This window comes from Cyprinus carpio, chromosome A3 (genome assembly GCF_018340385.1).
Source record: "Cyprinus carpio isolate SPL01 chromosome A3, ASM1834038v1, whole genome shotgun sequence".
Taxonomy (NCBI): domain Eukaryota; kingdom Metazoa; phylum Chordata; class Actinopteri; order Cypriniformes; family Cyprinidae; genus Cyprinus; species Cyprinus carpio.
This window is the reverse complement of record NC_056574.1, coordinates 38,652,891-38,672,638: the sequence shown is the minus strand read 5'-3', so window position 1 is coordinate 38,672,638 and position 19,748 is coordinate 38,652,891. Positions and strand designations below refer to the sequence as shown.

General features: G+C 41.8%; 1 protein-coding gene across 1 annotated transcript; it reads left to right on the top strand.

The window, feature by feature from the left end:
* Positions 1-18: 18 nt before the first annotated feature.
* Positions 19-13,600, top strand: LOC109078182 (protein NLRC3-like). The gene is made up of 3 exons (XM_042732046.1): positions 19-131; positions 233-349; positions 11,725-13,600. Exons 1-3 carry the CDS (start codon positions 64-66, stop codon positions 13,598-13,600), a joined length of 2,061 nt encoding a protein of 686 aa, XP_042587980.1. The 5' UTR covers positions 19-63.
* The last annotated feature ends 6,148 nt before the right edge of the window (positions 13,601-19,748 follow it).

Below are 19,748 nucleotides of genomic sequence, written 5' to 3'. Positions count from 1 at the left end.
ATGTGTTTCTTTAGTGACACTAAGAACAAAAGAGCAGCATCTCCAGAGTCCAGCTGTGTGTCTATGAGGAGTGATCAATCCATGCCACATTCCCCTAACTTCAGCGCTGGATCAGTGACCTTTAACCCCAGGTGAGATGATAACCAATGCTGGTGACATGAGACAGGATTATAAAATCACAAACATCAGTGAGAAAGAGAAATAATGAGAATAACTGAATGTGTTTCTTTAGTGACACTAAGAACAAAAGAGCAGCATCTCCAGAGTCCAGCTGTGTGTCTATGAGGAGTGATCAATCCATGCCACATTCCCCTAACTTCAGCGCTGGATCAGTGACATTTAACCCCAGGTGAGATGATAATTCTTCCTGCATTTGTCCCTGCCCTGTCCCTTGAACAGCGTCCCAATTTGACAAACCCCAGCACTTCACCTCCAACGAAGAATGCTTCATAAAGACCCTTCTGACCTGGTTCCACTTTCAGCTTATAACAAGGGAAATCAAGCCCGTGGACGTCATCCTGCAGAGGACACCTCCATCAAACCGCTTCTCCCGTCCCGGGTAGGCATCTGTGTGGCCCAGCTATTTCTTCTACTCATATTCCAGCTAAACCACTTTCATCCAGAAAATCTCCAATTCTTAACATAAGAAGGCATGCTCCCCACCCCAAACATTCATTTCCCATGAAGATAAACAGAAATTCAGCTATACTCACCTTTCCTAATACTGGCCAAAAAAATATCTGTCGCTCCCTCCATGCCCAGTCTCTGTTCCAAGTGATTTTTTCCCTTACATCCCAAAAGCATTTATAACAGGGGTATCAAACTCAATTCTTGGAGGGCCGGAGCCCTGCAGAGTTTGGTTCCAACCCTGCTCCAACACACATACCATGTAGTTTTCAAATAAGCCTGAAGGACTTGATTAGTTAGATCAAGTTTTTAACACAGCATCATCACTGCAGCGCGATCGGATCCCGGAAGTCACAGCTTTAGACAAATAGCATGTCATGGCACTCTGTAAACATTATCTCAATATCTATGCATCACTTAATTAATTTGAATTTGAATCGCGATCAAGTGCTATAAATATCGATGTGCGATTTACTATGCTTTACTAAAGTTTTGCGAAGTTATAATCCAAAACGTTGCACAAAGCTCACTGTGTATAATGTTTACAGTTGCATGTGGGGGATTTTTTCTTTCAAAAACTTTGAATAGTTTAATCTCCAACTAAAACTAATTTAATTCTTGTTACTTCTAGTTGAGATGTTCTTAACAATATAGTCATGGCCAAAAATATTGGCACCCTTGGTAAATATGATCAAAGAAGGCTGTGAAAATTAATCTGCATTGTTAATCATTTTGATCTTTTATTTAACAAAATCACAAAAATCTAACCTTTCATTGGATAATAAGAATTTAAAATGGGGAGAAATATTATTATGAATGTTTTTCTCAAATACACATTGGACACAATTATTGGCATTCCTAGAAATTCTTATGAGTAAAATATCTCTGAAGTATATTCCCATTCATATTCACAATTTTAAGCACTCCAGGGTGATTATGAATATGAAACTATCCAGCCATGGCTTCCTGTTTCACAGAAATATAAATAGGAGGGAAAACAAAGCCCCAATCCCCTTAATCATCCATCACAATGAGAAAAACCAAAGAATACATTTCTGATGTGCAGCAAAAGATTATTGAGCTAAACAAATTAGTGAAGTGGCTTTAAGAAAAGAGCTAGAGCAGTGAAAATTCCCATTTCCACCATCAGGGCAATAATTAAGAATTTCCAATCAACAGAAAATGTTACAAAACTGCTTGGAAGAGGATGTGTGTCTATATCATCCTAATGTACAGTGAAAACGAGGGTTTGAGTGGCTAAAGATTCTACAAGTACCACAGCTGGAGTATTGCAGAAAATAGACTCGGGGTCAGAAAACCTAACAAAAAAATAAATAATTGTCAAATAGCACCTACATCACCACATGTTGTTTGGGAGGGTTTCAAGAAAAATTCTCCTCGCTTATCCAAAAACAAACTCCAGCATATTCAGTTATCAGACACGACTGGAACTTCTAACGGGACTGGCTTCTATAGTCAGATGAAACTAAAAAATTAGCTTTTTAGTATCAAACACTCAAGATGGGTTTGGTGAACACAGGGATAAAAAGTACCCCATGTGTACAATGAAATATACTGCTGTATTTTTGATGTTGTAGGCCTATATGTCTGATGGAGGTCCTGGACATCTTGTTTAGAAACATGGCATCATGGATTCTATCAAATACCAAAAGATAAAAAAATCAATAAATGACTGACTCTGTTAGAAATCTTATAATGGGCCACGTTTGGATCTTCCAACCAGACAATAATCCAAACACAAACCTCAAAAACAACACCAAAATGGGTCACTGAGAACAAAACCAAGCTTCTGCTATGACCATTCCAGTCCTCTGACCTGAACCCTATAGAAAATGAGTGTGGTGAACTGAAGAGAAGAAGGACCAACATGGAGCTGGGAATCTGAAGGGTCTGAAGAGATTCTGGATGAAGGAATTGTCTCTGATCTCTTGCCAGGTGTTCTTTAACCTCATCAGGCATTATAGGAGAACATTTAGAGCTGTTAAACTGGCAATTTGAGGTTTCAAAAAGTATTGAATCAAAGGGTGCCATTAATTGTGCCCATTGTGTATCATATCATATCATAATGATATTTCCCCCCCATTTTAAATTCTTATTATCCAATGAAAGGTTAGATTTTTGAGAATTTTTTTAAAGAAAGATCAAAAGGATTAACAATGCAGATTAATTTTCACAGACTTCTTTGATCATATTTACCAAGGGTGCCGATATTTTTGGCCATGACTGTATAGAAAAACTATTCGTTACGTATTATGCTTTTTCAGACCTAAAGATCTCTGTAAAGTGGTAATTTCTCTTTCTATGCCATGAAAATGGAGCACTGCTAATACTTCAGAAAATTTTAAAGCTGTAGTGTGGAGTTAACGTTTCAGGGTACATATGTAACCATGGTTCCCTGAGAAGGGAACGAGACACTGTGTCCTCTAAGGGTCACTATAGGGGATGCCTCGACGTGACCCGTGTCTGAAGCATATATTCAAAACAACAATATGGCTGGCGACAGTCTATGACGTCACTACTGGTGTGACCACAGTATAAAGAGGCGCTGGGAGAACACGTCATCCGCTTCTTTGTCTGAAGCTTGCGTACTAAGCATGGCAAGGAAACTGGAGGACGCAGTGTCTCATTCCCTGCTCAGGGAACCAAGATTACATACGTAACCTAAGACATTCCCTTTCGAGGGAACTTCGACCTGCATCCTCTAGGGGTCGCTATGGGGAATGGTATACTCATGCCACCATGCTGAGAGGAGTGCATGCCAAGTTAGGTCCTGTTAGGTCCAGGCCTCCTGGGCCCAGGGTAGAGCTCAAAGTTTTGGAATCAGAAGAAGAGATTCCTTTAATGGGATATGACCAAGCGCCTAAGATAGTAACTAGGTCTTGGCCTTTCACCCAGGGGCTACCGCTTGCTCTGCATGAGCTCACTGAAGGAACTGTCTCAACAGACACTTAGTTGCAACACCCTGTTCAAGTAGGTATCACTTGGGACACATAGGTAGACTTAGCGTGCACACTTACCATAACATGGATTTAAAAGATACCGTTACTAAAGGATCATAGAGAATGTTTACTAGACAGGCCTAGAGACCCTATGTGACTGTGGCACTCTGAGGTAGCAGTCCATAGCATGCATAGAATGCACATTGATGGAAATGGTGCATCCCATAGAACAATATGTCATACGAGGAGTCACCCACTCATCCTCATGGTCACAAGCCTGGTCTGGCTAGCAGTAGGTTACCTAGCTGAGGGAGCATAGCACCCAGCTCTCAGCCAAGAGGGGGAGGCAGATGCTCGACCTACAGCATGTTTGTAGAAATCTTGAAGGGTAAGCATACTGTAAAGCCTACTAATACAGTGAGGGGAGCGATGCTGGCTAGATTAAAGACATTGCATTGTCAACCCAATCCAGCCTTGTGCTCTCTACCCCGATAGAGAGCATGGGTCTCGTTTTAACCAGAACTGCAGAGCCTGGAAACAACAGGGCCCAAACCATGCATAGAAAGCTGTTTCTCCTCAGAGCCAGATCACTCGGGAAGGGTTTCCACAGAAACACCGCTCACTCATACCTCAGGGAACCCAGTGTGTTCTAGCCCACTCCGTGGAGGGGTGACTCACTGGTTCACCATGATCGCAGTACAATGCAACTAGCGGACTGCAGAGTGGAGTAAACCCGGTCAACGCCTCAGCGAGAGGAGCTCCATTCAGAGAAAAAAGATATCCTGACACAGGAAGCCCCTCAGGGCGATGACATGGGTATGGCGTTCCAGTCGGGACAGCCTCTTTAGGCATAAATCCAGCCAGGACGTCCAGGGGGCCATCTCACAAAGAATATACTCCAGAGAGCTCACCAGAAGGAAGGACCCATAGGTCCCAGAATTGCTGTGCTGTACTGTGGATCTGATGACCAAGAAGGCACCCACAGATGCCTAATGACTTGGCCACATGATCCAGGAAGCATGAAGCCAAAAACAGGGCTATCATCCAGTCTGGATCAGGTATCGACAAGTGAGGTCATCACCGTAAAAGTCGATAGCCAAGGTTCTGAGTCCAGCAGAAGGGGTGCTCACGAGGACCTACCCTAAACAAGGACAGAAACACAACAGACAGGTCCCGGAAAACACTGCAAAGAAGGCTAGCAGAAGGATTCACACAACCCCCAACGAACAGTTATTTGAAATGGATCGTACTCACCCACCATGGTTCCTGCACATGAGCTCAGTGCAAGAGTCCGAAGAAGCCTCGAGTCCGGACCATCAGTAAAGTAGTTTCTATGCAAGACATAGAACCAACCACAAACATCATAGGTCCAGCATAAGAGACTGCAGTGTAGGCACAGGAGGTTCCTACCTAACCTAAGGGGAAGTCGTGGCCTAATGGTTAGAGAGTCGGACTTGCAATCCAAGGGTTGTGAGTTCAAGTCTCGGGCCGGCAGGAATTGTAGGTGGGGAGAGTGAATGTACAGCGCTCTCCACCCTCAATACCATGACTGAGGTGCTCTTGAGCAAGGCACCGAATCCCCAACTGCTCCCCGGGTGCTGCAGCATAAATGGCTGCCCACTGCTCCGGGTGTGTGTTCACAGTGTGTGTGTGTTCACTGCTGTGTGTGTGCACTTTGGATGGGTTAAAAAAGCAGAGCACGAACTCCGAGTATGGGTTACCATACTTGGCTGTATGTCTCAGTTGATGGTGGTGACAGGGCAATTAGGAAGTGGAAGATGAGGGCAGATGTTAACCTACAGCCACTGTGCAGGTTTCTCTTTGTGAGGTTTGGTTAGCAGTGACTGAAATGCAGCTTTACACAGAACTGCCAGTCTGCATGGAGAGGATCTTGAGACTCCAGTAGCTTCAAACACCTGTCTGCTGCTCTTTATCTGACCAAGATCTTCTGTGCTCTAAGTCACTCACAAATCTTTTGACAGTTCAATAATTTCTATTAGCTTTTCGTGAAATATTATTTGTTTTGATGCCTTTTGCAAGACATTGCATTGTTTCATACTTTTCATCTTCAGAAAGATCTTCATGAGAACTGTGACTTGCTTAATAATGTGGAACAACCTCTTACTTAAGAGGTTTCCATTTACCTAAGAAGACCTGGCAAACTATTGACCAAACCTGTATGAGATTGATAACAGTTATCTAAAAAGATGTCAAAAACAACACAAACAAAAATCTGACTCTTTGTTGTACCGAAATCCTATAGATATATCACTTGCATAATTATTTGGAACACAGTGTAATGCTCGCCATGACAAGGGAAGAAAAGATCGTTTTTACCACCAGAATGCACGCTTCAAACAAAAAAGTCACTTGAAGATGAAGAAGAGGCTGATGTGTTCTCCCGGCGCTTCTTTATGCTCTGGTCGCATCGTTAGTGACATCACAAGCTGTTGCCGGCCAACATGTTGTTATTGTTGTTTTGAATGTATGCTTCAGACACAGGTCACGTCGAGGAATTTCCCATAGTGACCCCTAAAGGACGCAGTTCGAAGTTTCCTCGAAAGGGAACAGACATTCCTTGTCCAAGATTGATGTGAAAGACTCCTACTGTCTAAGTTTTCTACTGCAGTTTTACTTTGCCTCGCCCTAAGCACTTCCATCTTTGCTCCTTTCCATTTTTCTCCTTCCTCCTTCTTAGTTGTCTATGAAATGGCTTCTATCTTGAGGCTGCCTCCATAAATGAGGAACCGCCTTTGCATACCTCTCTCTTTTCTTCCAATAAATTTTTATTTCAGAAGCGCCCTAGCTTGAGGCTGCCTCCGCAAATGTGTCTTCCTCTTCTCACCACATCTGCTGAACTACTATCTTACACCCTCTTTACAGCCACTCACAGCAATCCCAACCCACAACGTTGCCATGGAACCTCCGCCTGTCTCTAGGTGTTTTCACACCTGGTCATTTTATGGGGTCTGAACGCGTTCAACTAGATTTGGCCCATATGTTAGCACCCCAAAATATTGCAGACCTTCCTGAAGCAAACTGACACTATCTCGGGAGGTGATCTAAGTATGGTTTGCTTTCAGCTATCAGTATGGTTCACTAAACTCTGCATCGTGAACACAATTGCACCTCACTTAATGTTTTTTTTTTCTATTTGTGAATTCCAATTTAGTTGGGCATTAGATGCCTCTGTTCAAACTGGTTATTCACCAGTGCAACCACATCTCTCTCGGACATGCGTGCACAGTGTGTAAAGCATTTTTTTTTCACATGTTTCTGAAGATGGTCTGCTTGGTTCTGTCTAAGTAAATGTGCTAATTCAACTAATAATTGCCGTAACCACATCTGTGCCACACATCAGCCATGTGCTGCAATGCTACAAACATTGGCTTGTGAAAAAAGGATACTTTAATCGACCTGAATTATCAGTACTTGATATTTAATCTATTACATTACTGCATTTCTTTATGTCATTACTCCGTTCTACAGCAGCCTTTACGATTAAACCATTTTACTTAACTGCCGCAGCAGAGATTTCTCTCCACTTGCACCACCCTGTGGCTGAAAGAATGGGCCTCCAATCGTAACAACTCCACTGCAGTCTATTGCTTCAGCAAATGCAGATCAAGCTCTGCTGAACTAATGCCGTCCCTCAGTTGGTTAATCTGGTCTTCCACTTGCATTATAATTTAAGTAGAATTTAAAATTAGAGCATTATTTAAAATTCAACCTGCTGTCTCTCTCAGTTTCTGCTTTTTAGAAATTTAGGTCATTGGCTCCATATGAAATATGACGTTCCAGTAAATCAATCCAATTTTTTGCTGTAAACTAATCATCAGTCAGCAGTGCCCTGCTGTTAGTTAATAACCCCATACATCTCCCTCCTTATCAAAAATATCCAAAAATCTCTACCCAGTCTTCTTGATTATCATTTGCCATTCCTCAGCAATAGCAGGATTTCTGCACTGCCCCGCAGCTCATACCACCTCAACTGAGTGTTGAGAGCCTTCCACACTACACGGGATTTCCTTCAGGCAACTGGACATCTAGAACCCCCTCCTCACTTTCATAAGGTCCGTCACTGTTTTTCCACCATTTTCTCATCAACTCTTTCTCATGTCTTTTTTCTTACTGCCACAGCAGCGATTTTCCTTGTCAAATCACTTAATACTTCATTGCCACAGCAATGATTTATCCCACTGTTCTCCCAGCTGATATCATGCTAAACTATTTTTCACCCCTGCAGCAATGATTTCCCCCACCACACTTGCAGCAGATATCATACTAAACTCTATTTCTTACTGCCACAGCACTAATTTCTCCCACCGCTCTCATAGCAGATACAAAAATTTTTGTTCTTACATCACTGCCACAGCAGTGATTTCTCACTCCTCTTCTACAGGAGCCCTCTCATTTGTTAGCCCCTTACTCGATTTATATTTCCCCATCGCCGCAACAGTGAGATGTATTCTGCCCGTTCTTGGGGATTGAGTCCATTAAATAGTTCTCTACTTTTATCACCAAACTACTCACAGTTGATTGCCCAGCTTGCTGTCCTTTGTAAACACTTTTTGGAGGGTTGAACTCGGAGCTCAGGCTGAGCCTCAGGTTTGAGCCTCCATTGAGTACAGCAAGCCAAGTTTGCTTACCATTAACCATCAGAACCGGAGGGGCAGGCAAACTCGTGAAACATCAGTGATGAAGCGGTAACCACCGACCCTGTGTGAGTGCAAACATGCAGCATATTGAACTGCTGCAGTAAAATGAGGGTTAGACATTATGTAACATCAGAGTCAGTAACACAGAATGAACCATATTTGACATCAATATCTCCTATAACAAAAGACAACATAACTGAAGGCACATTATTAACTATATTTTGAGCCTCATCACAAATGCAGTTGTTCCATTATAGAGCACTCTCATCTGAATATGAACCAGATTCACCCATCGTTGTCATCAGCTGTGTGTCCTTTAACATGGTTTTTGTGAATCTAGGTTCAGTTTTTTTCAGTTCAGAACATTTCAGTCTCAGTGTTTGAACATGGAGAGCATTTTTATTAAATGTCATTTGAAGAGTTAATCTGGTTCTAGCTGATCTGGGATAGTTTATTCATTAAAATAGTCTGGGTCTGTATTAAAGCTGTTCCCTATAAAAAGCTACTCTCGATGCAGCCTTTCAATAATGCTATTGAGAACATTCTTTGTTCGAATGGTTATGAAGCACGTGTGTCAAACATGCCAAGAATTGACTTAAATAACCTTGGTAGGTGATGTTATTTGATTACATGCACCTGTGGGGTTATAAATAGATGTAAAACGGACACACCTTCAAGAAAACAAATATTAAAGCTATGTTGGAGTCCGAGAAGAGATGCGTGCCTCCTTGTTTTAGGCTCATCTTGGAGGATGATCCGCATGTGTTTTGTTTTGAGTGTTTGGGGGATGTGAGCACTGCGATGTGTTGGATGCAAAGGCACAGGGCTAAATGATGATGCCCCAGGTGGAAGAGATGCTCTTGGGCTATCTCTCCCCTGGGAGCTCATCTTCTTTGAAAAACTTATGCTACCAACCAAGCCTTGTAGACTGACATCTTCACTGGTGGGGAAAGTTTTCCAAGCAGTGGGTCAGGCTGGTGCTGCCCCGCACACCATGGTGGTCTTGCAGGCGTACCAGGCTGACCTGCTGAAGGACTTGAGCACAAACGGGAGTATCGATGAGGAGGCATTTTCTGAACTTTGCCGGGACACAGACCTGTCTCTCTGACTAAGCAGATGGCCCTCGCCATCAGCCATTCAGTGGCTGCTATGGTCTCCATGGAGAGGCACTTGGGGCTGAACCTCATGGGTATCAAGGAGAAGCCCCTGTCTCGCCTTCCGGCTTTTTTGGCCTCGCTGTCAACACAATTGTCAGTAGGTTGCAGGAGGCAAAGCGTTATGAGGAAACTTTTGTAAAGTAGGATTTGATCGCACGCACAGCTGTCTCCTGCATGTATCAGATCCATTCTAAACACCCTAAAGAATATCAAGCTAGGCCAGAAAATTACTGTCCATAATTTTAAAAGGGTTCTAGCTCTCATGGCAGCTGCATCCACAGTGATACCTTTGGGCCTCCTGCACATAAGACCATTTCAGTTGTGGCTCAGAGCCAGGAGATTTCATCCAAGGGCCAATCCCCAGAGGTAAATAAGAGTTACGTGTAGGGGGCTTCGTACCCTTTCTATGTGGTCCAGACCCTGACTTTGGGTCCCATCTGAGGCGTGTGTTGTCATTGCAAAATGCTAACAACAGACGCTTCCCTCATGGGCTGGGATGCGGTCTTAGATGGCCATCCAGCCCAAGGGTTCTGGAGAGGTCATCTTCTCGACTGGCACATCAACTGCCTCAAATGGGCCCTGAAATACTTCCTCTAGCAGTTAAGGGGCTACCATGTCCTAGTACAGGTGTACAACATTGCGATAGTCTCTTACATAAATCGCCAGGTCGGACTGCTTTTGTGCTGCCTGAATGGGCTACCGCAACAATTTCCTGTCCCTCAGGCTGATTTACATTTCAGGGCATATTGCTGTCCAGAGAAGCTGTGACACACGGGAATGGAAATTCCACCCCAAAGTAGTCAGTCAAACTTGGGAAAGATTTTACGAAGCAGAGGTGGACCTCTTTGCTTCACAAGAGACAGCACAATGTCCCCTTTACTTCTCTCTGACTCCTCCAACTCACTGGGTCTGGATGCAATGGCCCATATGTGGCCCTGACTGCATCTTCCCCACATCGCTCTTCTCCCGGGAGTCCTGGCTAAGGTCCGTCAACAAGGGTCTCGCATCTTGCTGATAGTGCCTTGTTGGCTGACCAGAGTGTGGTTCTCAGATCTAATATCCCTCCTCGACAGCTCGCCACGGGAGATTCCAGTCAGGGGAAATCTCAGGTGAAGGGGACAGTATATCATCTCCAGCCCGAGCTCTGGAACCTTCATGTCTGGCCCCTAAGAGGGACCAACTAAGAGATGCTGGGCTTCCAGCCGACATAGTACAAACTATTCTAAGTGCTAGGGCTCCTTCCACTAGAAGAAGTTATGCCCTCAAATGGCGCATTTTAAAAGTTTGTGTATGACAAACCGTGCAGACCCAGTTCACTGACAAGTTCCTGCAAGAAAAACTGTCCTCAGGTACATGTCCTGGTACTCTCAGAGTCTATGTGACTACTATTTCAGCTTGCCATGTTCTATTTGATGGGGTGTTTGTGGGAAACCACCCTCTAGTCGCCCACTTCATTCATGAAGCTAAGTGGTTGAGGCCGCCCACCAGAGCAACAGCTCATTCGTGGGAACAAGAAAGTCATCTACTGTGTCCAGTATATACTCTTCAGATTTACGTCCACCGCACTAGCCAGTGACATAAGTCGGAGCAGTTTTTCATTTCCTATGGGGGTCACAACCGGGGGCAGCTGCCACTAGACAAAAAAATTCACATTGGGTGAGGTATCCTATTACCCTAGCCTACGAGGTGCACGGTCAAGCTTTGCTTCTAGGAGTTAGGGCCAATTCAACCAGGGGGTTGCATCCTCTATGGCTCTGGCAAGAGGTGTCCCCTTGCAGCAAGTGTGTGATGCGGCAGGCTGGTCCTCTCCGCACACATTTGTCAGATTCTGCAGTTTGGATGTCCATGCTACTCTGGGCTTGCATGTCCTTGAGTCAACATCCTTGAATCATGTCTGAGACCTCTTCAATGTTTGTGCATACACACTACACAACTTTGGGGGGTCCAGACACTCAGGTTACTTGACTGTAACCCTTTTCCCTGAAAAAGCGGGAACGAGAAGCTGCGTCTTAATGCCGCACTATAGGCATGGCTGGACAGCCTTTCAGACAAAGGTATAACCTGAAGGTGTGGTTATTTATGCTAATTCTTGGCGTATTTGATACACGTGCTTCACAACCATTCAAACAAAGAATGTTCTCATTAGCATTACTGAAACACAGCATCTCGTTTTTGCTTTTTCAGGGAACAGGGTTATTGTCAAGTAACCAGAGACATTTATTCTGTTTCAGCTGGTTCAGAAAATGATACACGTGGCTTTATTTTATAGCTCAAACTCATTAATTGATTGCGTTGTTGTTCTTGTTTCTGCTGTGTGGATAGAGATGACAAAACTGGAGACCTGCAGCAGGATTCCCACCAACCAGATGATCAACTACAGAGAGTCCAAGACCAGCACAAAACCTGCATGAAGAACAAGTATGAGATATTATTTGAGGGACTGAAACTCCAGGCGAATGAAAGCCTCCTGAACAGGATCTACACACAGCTCTATATCATAGAGGGAGAGAAAGAAGGAGTAAATGAAGAACATGAGGTTTTATTGATTGAGAAAACAGCCAGAACACAACACTCACAAGACACTCCAATCTACTGCAATGATATCTTTAAAGCCTCAGCTGAAGCAGGACGTGAGGAGAAAGAACAAGTCAAGACTGTTCTTACTAAAGGTATTGCTGGAATTGGAAAAACTGTCTCTGTCCAGAAGTTCATTCTGGACTGGGCCGAGGGAAAAGCCAATCAGGATGTAGATTTCATGTTTGTGCTTCCATTTCGAGAGCTGAACTTGATCCGAGATCATCAGTACAGTCTTCACAGACTTCTGCTGGACTTTCATCCTGAACTTCAAGATCTGGACTCAAATATTTATGAGGAGTGTAAAGTTGTGTTCATCTTTGATGGTCTGGATGAAAGCAGAATCACACTGATGTTTTCAGACGCTCAGAAAGTTTGTGATGTGACTGAGACTTCATCAGTGGCTGTGTTGTTGTCAAACCTCATGAAAGGAGAGCTGCTTCCCTCTGCTCTCATCTGGATCACCTCCAGACCAGCAGCAGCCAATCAGATCCCCTCTGAAAACATCAACCGTCTGACAGAAATTCAGGGATTCAGTGAGCCTCAGAAGGAGGAATATTTCAGGAAGAGAATCAGTGATGAGCATCAAGCCAGCAGAATCATCTCACACATCAGAAGAGCAAGAAGCCTCCACATCATGTGCCACATCCCCATCTTCTGCTGGATCTCATCCACTGTGCTTCAGAAGCTCCTGGAAGAAGATCGGAATGCAGAAATCCCTCAAACTCTGACTGAAATGTACATCCACTTCCTACTGATTCAGATCAACATGAGGAAGCAGAAGTATGAAGAGAGAGATCCAGAGAAACTCCTGCAGTCCAACAGAGAAGTGATTGTGAAACTTGCTGAAGTGGCTTTCAAACAGCTGATGAAGGGCAATGTGATGTTCTATGAGGAGGACCTGATTGAGAGCAGCATAGACGTCACTGACGCCTCTGTGTATTCTGGGATATGCACTGAGATCTTTAAGCAGGAATCTGTGATTCATCAGAGGAAAGTCTACAGCTTCATACATCTGAGCGTTCAGGAGTTTCTCGCTGCTTTCCATGTGTTTTACTGCTATTTAATGAAGAACATGGAGCCAGTGAAGTTGTTTCTGGATGATAAACTTGAGAGGTACAGGTACAGATCTGAGGAAAACTCTCTGTATGAGCTGCTAAAATCAGCAGTTGATGAAACTTTAAAGAGTGAGAATGGACGTCTGGATCTGTTCCTGCGGTTCCTGCTGGGCATCTCACTGGAGTCCAATCAGAGACTCTTACAGGATCTACTGACACATACAGAGAACAGCTCAAATAGCATCAAGACAATCACACTGTACATTAAAGACAAGATCAAGACAGATGACTATAACATGAAACTATCAGATGACGGCTCCATCAGTCTGTTCCTCTGTTTGCTGGAAGTAAAAGATCAGACTCTGTCCAGAGAGATTCAGGAGTTTGTGAAATCAGACACACACTCAGGAAAGAAACTCTCTCCTGCTCACTGCTCAACAATTGCCTACATGCTTCAGATGTTAGAGGAGCCGCTCGATGAGCTTGATCTCATGAAATTCAACACATCAGATGAGGGGAGAGGAAGACTGATACCAGCTGTGATCAACTGCAGAAAAGCTCTGTAAGTATTTATTAACTCATTCAGTCAGTCAGTGAGTCAGTCAGTCATGTAATTACAGAAGAAACAGATTAGTCTGCAGCTGGGACTCAAACTAATCTATCAAATCATAACCCTGGTTTTATTATTTATATAAAAGTAATGTATTTCTCATATGAGCAATGAAGCAGAATATAAGCAGTTGAAAGCAGACAGTAGAAGCACAGCTGTGTGGAAAACATGTTAACAATCATCTCACATGAATAATTGTTCATTTAATACTCCAAACAAAGTATTACTTAATATTAAAATAGTTTTTTTTTTTCAAAGAAATATGAAAACTAGACAAAAAAAGAGGATACAAAGCTGCAATAAAAACAAAAGAGGTCCTGTTATTCACAAAGTTTTGAGCCATAGAATTAATTGAAACAAAAAGTGATTTCTCCATAAATCTGAATGTCTTACTTAAACAGATGCAACAACTGAAAATTTGATATAGACAAAGCTTTTTAAAAAATCTGTCTAATAAAGTTGTTTAGCCCAAAAAGAGTTTGCATTCCATTCATGAGACACATGTAGAGTGAAAACTACTAAACTCACACAAGCACACAACAGATCCAGAAACACACAGTAATCGAGAAGTACTTGCATGGTCTGCACAAAATACACACCAAAGGTAATGAAACCTTTACAAACTAATTGCAAATGTTTATTTAAAGTCAAATCTATTAAATCTACAAATCATTCAATACTCTACCACTAAATAAGAAGATATGCGGTATGTAATATGTTTCTTTATTATTTGTAGGGCTTTTAAGTGTGTTTTTGGAGAGCTCAGTTAATCAAGTTAATTAGAGATGATCACTAATCTTTCTTCCTTTTTAATTAAACACAAAGGGTCATGAATGATGCTGTCTATAATGAAACAGTCTGTAAAAGTTAATGAGCTGCTGCTCCCCGCCCACTTTTCCAGAATAGGGTGGAGCCTTTACAGCTCATACCTCATATACTCTGATAAAAAACGTGGTTTTGATTATCATGTCACGCTGAAATTGTGTTTTAAAGCCATATCAGTTTAAACCATAGACTATAAAAAAGATGGATGACGCGTTTTCACTTACTTTCACAATAAAAAAGTGAAGCAAAAACATTCTTAGTATGGCCGCTGTCATTTTGTGAAAATGGCATCATTTGGAGCCAGAATCTGTGCAATAGTGATCGTGAGGTGGAGCTGCGGTATCAAAGTCCTGCCCAAACTCTTGCAGACCAAATCGCAAGATCACAATCATGATGCTACACCCTGTTTTTATAGCATTAAATAACTAATTAAAAGCTTATTAGAAAAACGAACACTTGAACATACATAGACATGCTAAGAACTACCTAAAATGACAGAAACCATCTTTGGAAAAAAATGTATTTGTATTTTAAGTTTAATTTGACTATTTAGTTTGTCTCACATCCCATTAGATTACATGTAGGGGGCGGGGTTTATGACCTGTACTGAGTTCAACCACCGGGGGCCGATCGAAACGTTTTGGCTTCACTTTTCAGCACTTGTGCGGCACACTTGGTTTAAACTTCTGATATAATGTTTTCTGAGTGCACACATCCAAAGCACACGCACAGAAAGTGGCTGTCACACAGCATGTGAGTACTAAACTTCTCTTTCATGTCTTACTGAGCTTGAATTGTCAAATGCACACATGGTTATGTCAAGAACACATTTAAGTTACATAAAAGCAGTCGGTTATGTCTATGAAGGTAAACAGCTGGGAAAGAAGTCACATGTTTAAATCAGATCTGTGTATTAAGTGACAGCAGCATAATATACAGTACCTACTGCTGTCTATGCTGTTAATATGAGCCAAATAACAAATAAAAACAGAAGATCATCACTGCTCTTGACCAAATAACTTCTATAGCTTTAATTAAGAAGACTCTTAATTTAATAAGGTGGGTCTCTGCTAATACAGCCGTGTCAGTCAACGGACGTGGACTGACCAACCAGTCGTGGACGGGACCTAGACAAAGTGACGTCACACTTTACAGAATCTGCAAACGGCTTGTTCTGAGACACTGCTTCTGATTTATGGAGATTTTTTTTTTTTTTGGATGTGGGTGGATTTTTTTGTATTATAGGGTGGCTGTGCTGACTAAACCCACCAACACTAAATAACCTGTGTGGAAATAAAGGACAGCAGTCTAGCCTGACTTATTTAATGCACCAAAAACAGGAAACAAATTATTTATAGTCGAAAGTAAAAGGCACCCAGTTCCTACAGCCTCTGTGGTGGAAAAGAACGATCATATTCACATTATTTACAAGAAAATAAAATAAAGACGCTCACTTGCCAACTTAACAAAACAAAAAAATAACAGGACTTAAGTAACAAAAAGAAATCATCAACACAAGAAAATAAAGAATTGACCAAACAGCAAGTTCCTCTACAGCAGAGTAAAATACAACACCAATTTTCCCATTACCACGGGAAGTAGGAAAAATGGGGGGGAGAGGTGCTGAGTGAAAAATAAATAAATGAAAATTTTGTGACAAAAAATAAATATGCTTAATTTTATTAATTTGTATATTCATTAAAAATTTATTGGAAAAAAGTAGCCTAAGACTACAATGACCATAAACAACAGTAAAACATGAGTTAAGTTGAATAAAATTGACTGTGAAAGTCAATTTAGCTTATTAAACTGACTTAAAAAAATAATTTGTTACCATGACTTTCTGATCATATTATCTGTAATGACTGTGCCATACCCAAATTAAGCTGTACCATTTCTACAGCTATTGCAAAGGGACAGCAGAGAAAGAGCAAGAACGTCTATTTACCTCAGCAGCAACCAATCTCACATTCTCACATCTGTAACGTTATTTCGATCTATATTGTTAGATCTTTCCTATTCTTGCAACGAAATTAATGCTTTATGCTTTAATGCTTATTAATGCTAAAGATTGATTCAGTATTACTCTTAATGAAAACACACACAACATCAGCACTACTACAATGAAAATTTTCTTATATTAAATATTAAACATTTATGAACAGAACAAATAAGAATGATGTGTACCTGCATCGTAACACAAATAAATAAAAGATATTTGGATTTTCCCTTTACTTTAAAGGGGTCCTGAACTGCTTTTTTATTTTGTACTGTTCTCTGAGGTCCACTTATAATGTTATCAAGATTTTTACATCAAAAAACATAATTTATAAGTAACTATCCTGTTTTCTATCCTCTTTTAAAAAACCCTCATCAGAACGCTCTGTATGAATAGGTGTGGAGGATTGTCATCTCAGAAGTGAACACACAACTGTTAGCCAAACACAGCAGTGGGCATGTTTGACAGTCTACTGTACAGCCTTCATAGATGGACGCTGCTGTGATTTAAGTTAAAAATGCATAAATACTCTGTACATATCAAACGATCTGTAATAACAGACAAAGCAATAGTGATCACGCAATAAAAAGATTCTCACACTTATGTAGTGCGACATTACTGTCAAATCCAATATATTCAGCACAGCATCGTCTTTTAGTTTCAATCTTTCTGAAATCCTGTGTCGAATTGTGCTTTGTTTCTAAACAAATCCGCGGTAATATGATGCAAGGACCAAGTTTTTATTGATGCGGTCTGGAACTTCATTAAAATTCATCCACACTTTCCTAACTTCGGGATCAGAATCAAGGCATGCAAAGACTGTGTTTTTCCACAGTTTGGCACTGAACTGTCTTGTCTTCAGAGCATCTTTATCATTTGGTTTCTGTGTAGACCTGAGTTCACCTCTCTCTTTATTTACACTAGTCAAGTCAAGTCAGGAAAGTCAATAACAGAGTCATTTTTCAGCTAAAGTCAGTTCATTGATGATTCAGTGATGTCATCATCCAGAGCTGGAGCTGGCCTTCTGGCCAAACTGAGCAATTGATGGAGAAGAGCTTTAGTTAGAGTGGTGAACAAGAAACTGATGGTCATTCTATTTGAGCTCCATGATCATATGCGGAGACAGGAGAAACCTACACAAGGATAAACATCATTGCAACACTCTACCGATCTGGGCTTTATGGCGGTGTGGCAAGACTCAATCCTCTCCTCTGTGAAGATGCATGAAAACACACTTGGAATTTGAAAAAGGGGCCTAAAGGACCCTCAGACTGTGAGAAACTATATTATCTGGTCACCAGCTCTGCTCATCACCTGCAGACTAGCATCACAAAAGTAAAGTGTGCTGGTAGCAGCCTCATGCTGTTGGGCTGTTTTTCAGTGGCAGGGACTGAGGGACTCATCAGAGTAGAAGACAAGCTCACTGCAGCAAAATATAGAGATAGCCTTAATGAAAACCCAGTACAGAGCATTCAGAACCTCAGACTGGGCAGAAGGTTTACCTTCCAACAGGACAATGACCCTAAACACACAGCAAGAGTGGCTTATAGACAACTCTTTGAATGTCCTCAATTGGCACAGCCACAGCTGGGATTAAACGCATTCATATACAGGTGCTGGTCATATAATTAGAATATCATCAAAAAGTTGATTTATTTTACTAATTCCATTAAAAAAGTGAAGCATGTATATTATATTCATTCATTACACACAGACTGATATATTTCAAATGTTTATTTCTTTTAATTTTGATGATTATAACTGACAACTAAGGAAAATCCCAAATTCAGTATCTCAGAAAATTAGAATATTGTGAAAAGGTTCGATATTGAAGACACCTGGTGTCACAATCTAATCAGCTAATTAACTCAAAACACCTGCAAAGGCCTTTAAATGGTCTCTCAGTCTAGTTCTGTAGGCTACACAATCATGGGGAAGACTGCTGACTTGACCGTTGTCCAAAAGATGACCATTGACACCTTGCTCAAGGAGGGCAAGACACAAAAGGTCATTGCAAAAGAGGCTGGCTGTTCACAGAGCTCTGTGTCCAAGCACATTAATAGAGAGGCGAAGGGAAGGAAAAAGTGTACAAGCAATAGGGATAACCACACCCTGGAGAGGATTGTGAAACAAAACCCATTCAAAAATGTGGGGGAGATTCACAAAGAGTGGACTGCAGCTGGAGTCAGTGCTTCAAGAACCACTACGCACAGAAGTATGCAAGACCTGGGTTTCAGCTGTCACATTCCTTGTGTCAAGCCACTCTTGAACAACAGACAGTGCCAGAAGCGTCTCGCTTCAAAAAGGACTGGACTGCTGCTGAGTGGTCCAAAGTTATGCTCTCTGATGAAAGTAAATTTTGCATTTCCTTTGGAAGTCAGGGTCCCAGAGTCTGGAGGAAGAGAGTAGCGGCACACAATCCACGTTGCTTGAGGTCCAGTGTAAAGTTTCCACAGTCAGTGATGGTTTGGGGTGCCATGTCATCTGCTGGTGTTGGTCCACTGTGTTTTCTGAGGTCCAAGGTCAACGCAGCCGTATACCAGGAAGTTTTAGAGCACTTCATGCTTCCTTATGCTGACCAACTTTATGGAGATGCAGATTTCATTTTCCAACAGGACTTGGCACCTGCACACAGTGCCAAAGCTAACAGTACCTGGTTTAAGGACCATGGTATCCTTGTTCTTAATTTGCCAGTAAACTGGCCTGACCTTAACCCCATAGAAAATATATGGGGTATTGTGAAGAGGAAGATGCGATATGCCAGACCCAACAATGCAGAAGAGCTGAAGGCCACTATCAGAGCAACCTGGGCTCTCATAACACCTGAGCAGTGCAACAGACTGATCGACTCCATGCCACGCCGCATTGCTGCAGTAACTCAGGCAAAAGGAGCCCCAGCTAAGTATTGAGTGCTGTACATGCTCATACTTTCCATGTTCATACTTTTCAGTTGGCCAAGATTTCTAAAAATCCTTTCTTTGTATTGGTCTTAAGTAATATTCTAATTTTCTGAGATAATGAATTCGGGATTTTCCTTAGTTGTCAGTTATCATCATCAAAATTAAAAGAAATAAACATTTGAAATATATCAGTCTTTGTGTAAAGAATGAATATAATATACAAGTTTCACTTTTTGAATGGAATTAGTGAAATAAATCAACTTTTTGATGATATTCTAATTATACGACCAGCACCTGTATTTGGAGAAACCTGAAAATGTGCATCTGCCCCCATCCAAGCTGACAGAGGTTGAGAGGCGAGGAGAAGGATGACAGATAAT

Coding starts and splice junctions, on each gene's coding strand:
- LOC109078182 (XM_042732046.1), top strand. CDS start 64: ATGAGGAGTGATCAATCCATGCCACATTCCCCTAACTTCAGCGCTGGA. Junction 132..232: donor TCAGTGACCTTTAACCCCAG/GTGAGATGATAA, acceptor GTGTTTCTTTAG/TGACACTAAGAACAAAAGAG. Junction 350..11,724: donor TCAGTGACATTTAACCCCAG/GTGAGATGATAA, acceptor CTGTGTGGATAG/AGATGACAAAACTGGAGACC.